Below are 9,478 nucleotides of genomic sequence, written 5' to 3'. Positions count from 1 at the left end.
TCGCGCATGAGCACACCTCGCATCTTCCTGCAAATGACTCGAAATGGGCAGCGTTGGATTGTTGTATTGAATTAAGCTATATTTGTGTCTGAAATCCGTCCTGCTTCATCTCCTGTCTCCTACGTTTACCGCGACAACGAACCCAAATGTCGGAATAACGGGGGAAAATGCGACTTTGCGCTCAGTCATCTAGCTAACAAGCTAACCAGCTAGCAGCATCATCAGCTGGTTGTTTTAAAGACATCAGTGTTGGTGAGACTGCTCGCTGAGAAATGTATGTTCTCTACACAATTCTCGCATCTTTAGTTTTTTTCTTCATTCTGAAATGGATGAAAAAGAGGAGATATTTCACCGACCTGAAAAGACTTGATGGTAAAACAGTTCTTATAACAGGTAAATGTGTGGGGCAGCACACACCTTTAGTAAGCTTTGTTGTTGATGCAGTGTTAGTGTAGTTTGTAATAGAAGTCAAAATACTAAATAATATTACAATAAAACTTAGATTATTCCAAGTAGGGGTACAGTAATAGATTTCACATAAGCACTAATATATAAATGTCCTATCATTTTTCCTAGGTGGTAATTCAGGTATAGGTAAGGAGACAGCTGTTGCCTTGGCACTGAGAGGCGCCCGTGTCGTCATCGCTTGCAGAGACCCGGACAAGGCCGAGACGGCCGTCAGAGAGATCAAGTTAAAGAGTCACAGTCTGAACGTCCTTCACATGGAGCTGGATCTGGCCAACCTGCGCTCAGTGAGGGAATTCTGTAAGAACTTTCTCCAGAAAGAGAAGAGGCTTGATATCCTGATCAATAGTGCAGGTGAGTGTGTCAACCACATTTAGGTCTCTTGATCTATGAAACAATATCAAAAGCAATATATAGAATAGGAACAATTTCCTTTTAATAAATCGTATTTGGATTGGAGTTGATTAGCTTATGCTATTTAGGTTTGTTTTTCCGTGTCTGATCCAAAAGAAGCAAGCTGCTGATGTTGTGCAGAAAATCCTGCATAGAAAAGTTTGCAGTGACAGCAGAAGCTTATTCAGACTGTAGACTGATAGTTTTACTTTAAACCTACAGATGCTTCCCAGCACACATTGTCATAAACATCTGTGTTGTAGCTACACTGTATGTAAAACAAACAAACAAAAAAAAAGCAGCAGGATTTTATAGTCACCTGTTTCCTGCCTCACCATCTCGTTGTTTTTTGATCTCTTTCTTTCTCTTTGTGCAGGCATGCCCAGCATCCTCGACTGGACGGACGATGGCTTTAGCATGTGTTTTGGCGTCAACCACTTGGGGCACTTCCTTCTAACCAACCTGCTTCTTCCTCGCCTGAAGGAGTGTGCCCCCAGCCGGGTGGTGACCCTCACATGCTCCACTTACAAATACCAGAAATTGGACTTCCAGGACCTCAATTACAACTTACTTCCCTTCTTCACCTACTGCCGCAGCAAGCTGGCGAATATCTACTTCAGTCAGGAACTGGCTCGCATCACTGAAGGGAAAGGAGTGACTTCATATGCTGTGCACCCTGGTAAAACCTTTTATCAACAGTTCTCTTTAATCAGTTTTTATTATGTCTTCTTTCTATAGTTTGCCTTGAGGTAGAATGGTTAAAAATGATAAAGAGATTTTGTTTTACCTTTCCATCTTTATCCTTCAAGAGGTACATTTTTCCTAACAGAGCTTGCAGTTTTACTGCAAAAAACACCCTCTCCCCTTCTTTTTTATACAATATTTGGGAAGTCTCTTCTGGTTTTGAAAAGTGAGACCAATGTTGGATGCGGTTACATCTGCACTGTTTCTCATAGCCAGCAGGGGGCGACTCCTGGTTGCAAAAAGAAGTGCTTAGTCTTTGGGAAACAACTTTTCACCTTTCTTGATCTATGACTTGAACAACCTGTTGAGATCTCAAGTGCAAGTTTCACAACTTACTGAATGAAACATGCAGTTGTTTTTGTAAATTATGGTCTCTTTACAGTCAGAGAAGGCAATAAAGCAGGGTTTGCTTTGGGATAATCATTTGGGTCTGCCGTGTTATTAATGAATCACGTTTCACATGAGCATAGTCCATAGTTTTTCAGTCAGATCCACCTTTGCTCACGAAACCAATCAGAGAGAATGGCAGTATAGGAGATTATGATTTTTCGTTTGTATTTAATTACCTGGATGAGGAAAAAAAAAAAAATGGTACCATGCATGACAGCTGAAATTAACCGTACCAAACTCTTCCACCGCATCTTGACTGCTTGATCCATTGTAGTGATGTACAGAGGCAAAAATACAAACTTGTGTCATTCAACTATTTAAAGACCTAAAAATGTAATAATTATCCTCATATCTTGGATTTTTTTATGTTGCTCCAGGTTTTGTGCAAAGCGGCTGGACATGCTACTACTCTTTCCTGTTCCGGATGCTGATGCAGGTGATCATGTGGATGTTTTTTGTGCCGTGTGAGATTGGAGCTCAGACTGTCATCTACTGTGCCGTGTCAGATGAAGCTGCCAAACACAGCGGGGGATACTTCGTTGACTGCCGACCTGCAGCGCTCCGTCCTTTTGCAAAAGATGCAGGTGTGGCCAAAAAGCTGTGGGAGGCCAGTGAGAGACTGGTGAAGCTGGCTTAACTGAGGAATCTGAAGGCACATTTGAAATGACCCCACCCCTTCTTGTCCTTTTTCTATATTATTTATGAATATTTTGTTATGTTTTCATTAACATTTTGCTGTCTAAATTTTCTTTTATGTACTTGTGTATTTCAAGTAAAATACTTTCTTTTACAAACACAAATTTTTGTGCATTTTTGTGAAAGACTTACTCTGCCTTATTTCTATTGCAGTTGTACATGAATACTCATTTAATGAATCAGTGACTTAATGGTTTAAACACTTGGTTTATAGCATAATTTATGTGGTGATTATTCAAACAAGATGGGTTATATTTTGGTAAAGCAACCACAATATGATTGGATCTCTGTATCCGTATTAAAGTCTTTTCATAGGAAGTGTTACAGTTTTTAAATTGTTAATGAATCAAATTGCACCCTGGGCTGTTAAGAAGATGTGGTGTCAGTTTTCCTCCAGGGAAGCGAATTTGAGTACTCCTCTCAACTTTGCTGAATGGAGCTCCAGACCATGAAAACACAAACACTGTAAATCAAACAAAGAGATACGTAGCAAGTCGATTGAAAAGGATATTTCAAATATAAGAAGCAAGTGGTGACAACACTGGAGAAATACAGATGAAGAATGGTGTTTTACTGCTGTGGAGCAAGAACAAGCTTGTGCATGCATATAAAGCAGTCTGACCACCTAAACAATATCAAGGCTGATTTGCTAACTTTCATTTCTTGTTTATATTATATTTAATTAGCAAAAACTCATCTGAATTTGTGTGGACATCATTTCTCTGTGTTTATATCCACCAGGTAAAGCAAAGCTAACACTTCCCTTACAGATTGTTTTAGGGGTAAATTCACCATCAGTTTGTTAACATTTAGATTTTTTCACTTCTTGTTTTTTGGTGAAATGTATTTTAAGGTAGTTTTTGTTTGGAAGTAGCTTTTTATCCATACATGCACTGTATCTCAGGAGCTTCTACTTTGACAAAATGCTTATATTGGATTGTATATTACCAGGCAATAAATACAGTGAGAAGTTAGTGTATGCTAAATTCACTTTAAAAAAAAACAAAAATTTAAAAAAAAAAGTGATGGGGGGGGGAGCACATAGAAAATCATTCAATTTATACAACTGGGGAAAAAATTTGTAACACAAACCAAAAGGAAATGCATGAGGAGTCTGTTGTTTATTAAGATGCTGCATGCAGCAAAGATCAGGATATTAAAGCTGTCAGTAAGGTCCAAAGATGAGTTAAAGTGAGAGTCAGCAGTAAGCAGGAGGGATTCATGTGACACAAGATCACCAAATTCTTTTATCACTTTGAATTTGAAATTCACTTCACATTCGTTATTTTCATCACAGGTATCTGTGCTGTGACAAAGTAGGTTATCCACATTTGTTCAATTCATCAGGTTTGAGTTCACAATAAATCCAAAGACCAAAGTCTGATGGGAACATTGCACAGGTTTTCAGCCCCACCTAATTCTGTCAAAAGTACTAATAAATCAAAGGGCAGAGTGTTTTCCATTAATAATTAACTAATGAAATTCCAAACATCATTTAAGTTTCTGACACTCCCTTAAACCAGAATGTCATCACAGTCTTATGAGATATGTAATCGAGGACCGTGTTCTATGATATGCTTAATTAGAAGACTGTAAGAGACAAACAGCAGGGGAATTTAATTTGGTGAGTGTTTCATTTGACAGGAATTTAAAAACCGATAATGGCTGAGAAGCATGCACTATTTGAAAATTTCCTGAGCTGCCATGTGTGTTCAGAGACGTTCAGAGATCCTGTGTCTCTGAGCTGCAACCACAGCTTCTGTTCAAGCTGCCTGCAGAAATTCTGGGAACAAGCTAAAAACACAAATTGTCCTATTTGTAAAAGAAAGTCTTCGAACGCAAAGCCAGGGGTGAACTTTGCTCTCAAAGAACTTGCTGACGCTTTTGTTGGAAGATATAAAAGTGGATCATCTGAGACACTAAAAGAAAAGAAGGTGTTGGAACTGGTTTGTAATAAACATCAAAAAGAATCTAAACTGTTCTGTGTGGACGAGGAGAGAGCTGTGTGTCCTGTGTGTGACTTTTCTCACCACCAGAGTCACAAAGTGGTTCCTGTAGAAGAAGCAGTCAGTGACCTGAAGGAGCAGCTGAAATCTGACTTAAAGTCTCTGCAGGACAAGAGGAACAAATACAAACAAGTGGAGCAAACATACAATCAAATGAGTGAACACATGAAGAAGCAGCTGTTGTCCACAGAGAGGCAGATCAGAGGAGAGTTCAACAAGCTCCAGCAGTTCCTGAAAGAGGAGGAGGAGTCCAGACTGGCAGCTCTGAGGGAGGAAGAGGAGCAGAAGGGGAGGACTATCAGCAGAGAGATGAAGATGATTGAGGAGCAGATCTCCTCTCTGTCAGACAGCATCTCTGCTGTTGAAGAAGAGCTGCAGAAACACAGCGTGCCATTCCTCAGCAGTTATAAAGACACTCAGAGCAGAGCCAGAGCCCAGAGCTCAGTGTCAGATCCACAGCTGGTCTCAGGAGCACTGATAGATGTGGCCAAACACCTGGGCAACCTGTCCTTCAGAGTGTGGGAGAAGATGAAGGAGAAGGTCCACTTCAGTCCTGTCATTCTGGACCCAAACACTGCAAACCCCCGTCTCTATCTGTCTGATGATCTGACCAGCGTGAGATGTGGAGACACAAAGCAGCATCTTCCTGATAATCCAGAGAGATACTCTAATTATCCTGAAGTTTTTGGCTCTGAGAGCTTCAGCTCAGGGAAACATAGCTGGGAGGTGGAGGTGGGAGACCATCCTTGCTGGTTTTTAGGTGTAATTAAAGAATCAGTTAACAAGAACCAACAGTCTGTTTCACCAAAAGATGGAGTCTGGTGTTTACTGCACCGCAGTGGAACATATAACAATGGTAATCAGCCTCTACAAGTGAAGAAGAGTCTCCAGAGGATCAGAGTCCAGCTGGACTATGACAGGGGGGAGGTGTCCTTCTATGACCCTGAAGACATGACTCACATCTACACCCACAGAGCCACTTTCACTGAGAAACTCTTCCCATATTTTTATATTGGAAACATGGGAGATGCCAAAACCTCTGATATCAAAATCTGTAAGACTCAGGTTCCGCAGACCAGTGTGGTCTGAATTTATATTTGCACTTTATGTAGAAGTGAATAATATTGTTAATCTTTATTAATATTATTAATATTAATATATTAATATTCTTCTCTGGACATGCCCACATCAGAGTCTCTCTCATCTGCTGACTGCTCCTGTGTCAGTCTGAGATACATGAACAGGAGTCATATTTTTTTATTCCTTTCAAAAGGTGAAACTTGAATTTTAAATCATTTAGGAACTTTTCTAACTTGATCAAATATATCAGGGTTTTGCCTAATTTTAGTTATTGATTTGTTGAATATGACTGGTTTGTTTCCTTCTATTCTCAAGTCCAGAGAAAAGGGAGTGAATGTGATCTCTTACCTCTGTTAACTGTAAATGTGCAACTTAAGCCTGGCCCCGATTGTAAATGTCTGTTGCCACACAGCAAGAACGTTCTGAGTTCAGTTCCACCATCAGGCCGGGGTCTTTCTGTGTGGAGTTTGCATGTTCTCCCTGTGTTTGTATGGGTTCCCTCCGGGTACTCTGGCTTCCTCCCACCGTCCAAAGACATGCAGTTTGTGGGGATAGGTTAACTGATTAGTCTAAATTGCCCATAGGTGTGAATGTGAGTGCGAATGATTGTCTCTCTCTCTGTGTTAGCCCTGCGACAGACTGGCGACCTGTCCAGGGTGTACCTCGCCTCTTGCCCTATGACAGCTGGGATAGGCTCCAGCACCCCCATGACCCTGAAAAGGATAAGCGGAAGCAAATGGATGGATGGATAATTAAGCCCAACAAGTCAAAATCTTAAAGTCTCAGAGATCCTCGCTTCTTGATTCATTTTTTGACTAATACTCCCCGTAAATATTTAGATATTGGTCTTTTTTTTTTTTTTTTTTTTTTACAAAACCTTCAGTGATGAAGTGATGATGTTGCAGATACACTGAAACTGTATAAGCTTCCAACATCCTGATCACAAATGGTTCTTAGGCAAGACATCAAGTATTTTTGTTGGCAAATTTTCCTTTATGATTGACCTGACTTGGACTGTAATAAGATCTACCTGATTATGCATGCAATATGGAAATACTTTTATGATGTGTTTATTTAAATTAGAGATAAACATGCTGCCCCTTGTGCAAATTATGAGGTAAATGCCAACACAACAGTTTTGCCCCTTAGCTCTCCAGTCTCCTCAGGTTGCCTGTCCTCAGGTCAAGAAAACAAAATCTGATGCTGACTGGCTGAGATTTAAACAGCTCAGACGCCGTTCAATAAGTAAAACAGCCAAATCTGAGTTCTACCTTTCAAAAATGACTAAACACCTCAATGATTCTAAGAAGCTTTGGAAAGTAATAAAATCTTCATATGGGATTGTGATGACACGCCAACTCTACTGTAGCTGAAAAATCTGATATTCTCCACTTCTTTACTGTACTTATATTTTGTATTTTATTTATTTTTACAACAGGAACTGTATATATTAATATTGCAATTAAACAAAAGACGCAACCGATGCATTTGCATAGGTCTTCTAGCCACAGGTAATGTGCAGACTTTTTCCCTGTCAGAAGACCAATTTCAGTGACCACAGATTTGCTTCTCTTAAACCAGTTGGATCCTAATAAATCTGCAGGTCCTGACAAGCTGGATCTTCATTTTCTTTTTCTAAAACTGAAATGGTCACACCACATGAGTATTTAGGCACCATTATAGATCAGAAATTGTCACTTTAAACTCACATTGAAAAAATTTAAAAATTGTGTTTACCACTTGGGGAAATGTTCCCATTAACCTCATGGAAATGCTTGAATCAAGCATCCCAACCCTAACCCTATCCCAAAGAATTCTTGAAGTGATCAACAATAATGACGGAGCTACTCATTACTGAGTTCATGTTTGAAACTTTGATTTCTGTTTTTTGGGGTTTACAGTTTTGTTTTTTTTTGGAGGAGTGGTCCTAAACTTTAGATCAGCTGTAAAACAGCCTGTTTCAGTTTAAGCGTTGTTTTCAATAAACTGCATGCTGAAATTTTTTTTTTTGTCTCACTCCCATTTCTTCTTGTTGGATGTTGAAGCTCTATTTGGAGCCTTTTTAAGATCCAACCATACAAAATATGTTTGGTTTTTTTTTTTGCTATTTTTCAAGTGGTCTTAAACTTTTGATCGGGACTGTATCTTATTACATATTATCTGGATGTTGTATTCAGTTTGACCATGAACTTTGCTCTCAAAGAACATGCTCACTCCTTTGCTATTAATCAGAGTGAGAGCTCACCTGAAACAGAAAAAGAAAAGGAGAAAGAGAAGGAGGAGGTGGTGTTTGATAAACAGAGATGTGGAGACACAGAGCAGCAGCTTCCTGACAATCCAGAGAGATACACAAAGTATCGTACTTTTTGGCTCTGAGGGCTTCAGCTCAGAGAAACACAGCTGGGAGGTGGAGGTGGGAGACCATCTTGACTGGATTGTGGGTTTAATTAAAGAGTCAGCTGATAAGAATGAACCTTTTGCTTCACCAGAATTTGGAATCTGGTGTTTAGAGCATCAAACTGGAGAATACACTAATGGTGATGGTCAGACTCTCACACTAAAGAAGAGTCTAAAGACTTTTTTGTCTCGGTCTCGTTCTCGGTCTTGGTTTCGTCATGACTTTGTCTTGGTCTTGTCTTGGTCTCGATACCCTCTGGTCCTGGTATTGTCTTGGTCTTGGTTTAGGCAGTCTTGAGTACAAGTCTATCAGACTGTGACAGAGAAGAAGAGTCTCCAGAGGATCAGAGTCCAGCTGGACTATGACAGGGGGGAGGTGTCCTTCTATGACCCTGAAGACATGACTCACATCTACACTCACAGAGACACTTTCACTGAGAAACTCTTCCCATATTTTTATATTGGAACGGCAGGAGACGCCAAAACCTCTGATATCAAAATCTGTCAGACTCATATATAATTTCTTTAGGAAATTATTTGATGTTTTTGTTTACATTATATATCCCCTAAGAATAAAGTGAAATCTGAGTGTTAAACAGATATTATACATATAAAACCAATGAAGAGTCTGCCTTGACCATTTGGGGGATTTAACAGTTAACTTGCTGATAGTTTAGTCTTGTTTTATTTATTTTCATTTTTAAACTTCTTAAAAATAGTATCGTGTACAGAATCAACCAAACACTCATAATTCCCTTTTTATTTCTTTACCACACATGTCAGTATAAACTCTTATATACTTTTATTTAGTAAATATTTTTTGAAACTGTTTCACAATTCTGTGCTTGCTTAATAATCCCAGACACGATTTATATTACTCCTCAGTCTTGTTTAAATGACGCATGATTATTTGTAAGTTATCTGTTTTAATTGTTGCAAAGTTATTATAGTTCATTTATTTTAGTTAACTTTAGTTAGTTTCCAGGCTCGGTTTGTTCATTTCAATTTAGTTGTAGTTTAAAACAGTTTCAATTTAGTTCATTTTTTAATTTGTTTTTCTTTTGAATTATTATTATATGGAGGGCTTATGTCAGAGGCACGATTTACAAAACTCACTGTAGGTGTAATATTAAAAACAGAACAGCAGTTGTCACAGTTGTCTTGTACAAATTAAGACCATACATTATTTTATTTTTTTTATTTTTTGAGGGGGGGTATTTATTAATTATTGATCCATCTTCAGATTAAACACATTGTTTATTTTTATATAATATTTGGTGATTTTCTTCTCTATGATCCTTGAAATT

General features: G+C 38.8%; 2 protein-coding genes across 2 annotated transcripts; both read left to right on the top strand.

Annotated features, from left to right (window-relative positions):
- Positions 1–12: 12 nt before the first annotated feature.
- si:dkey-174n20.1 (uncharacterized protein LOC796174 homolog) lies at positions 13–3,384 on the top strand. The gene is made up of 4 exons (XM_031746490.2): positions 13–393; positions 577–819; positions 1,235–1,537; positions 2,370–3,384. The coding sequence occupies exons 1-4, from the start codon at positions 273–275 to the stop codon at positions 2,627–2,629; spliced, it is 927 nt and encodes a 308-aa protein (XP_031602350.1). The 5' UTR covers positions 13–272; the 3' UTR covers positions 2,630–3,384.
- Positions 3,385–4,349: 965 nt separating this feature from the next.
- Positions 4,350–8,691, top strand: LOC116325690 (tripartite motif-containing protein 35-like). Its single transcript, XM_031746663.2, has 3 exons — positions 4,350–5,471; positions 8,230–8,341; positions 8,495–8,691. The coding sequence occupies exons 1-3, from the start codon at positions 4,350–4,352 to the stop codon at positions 8,689–8,691; spliced, it is 1,431 nt and encodes a 476-aa protein (XP_031602523.2).
- The last annotated feature ends 787 nt before the right edge of the window (positions 8,692–9,478 follow it).

This window comes from Oreochromis aureus, linkage group 12 (genome assembly GCF_013358895.1).
Source record: "Oreochromis aureus strain Israel breed Guangdong linkage group 12, ZZ_aureus, whole genome shotgun sequence".
Classification (NCBI taxonomy): Eukaryota; Metazoa; Chordata; class Actinopteri; order Cichliformes; family Cichlidae; genus Oreochromis; species Oreochromis aureus.
This window is presented reverse-complemented; position numbering and strand designations above follow the sequence as displayed.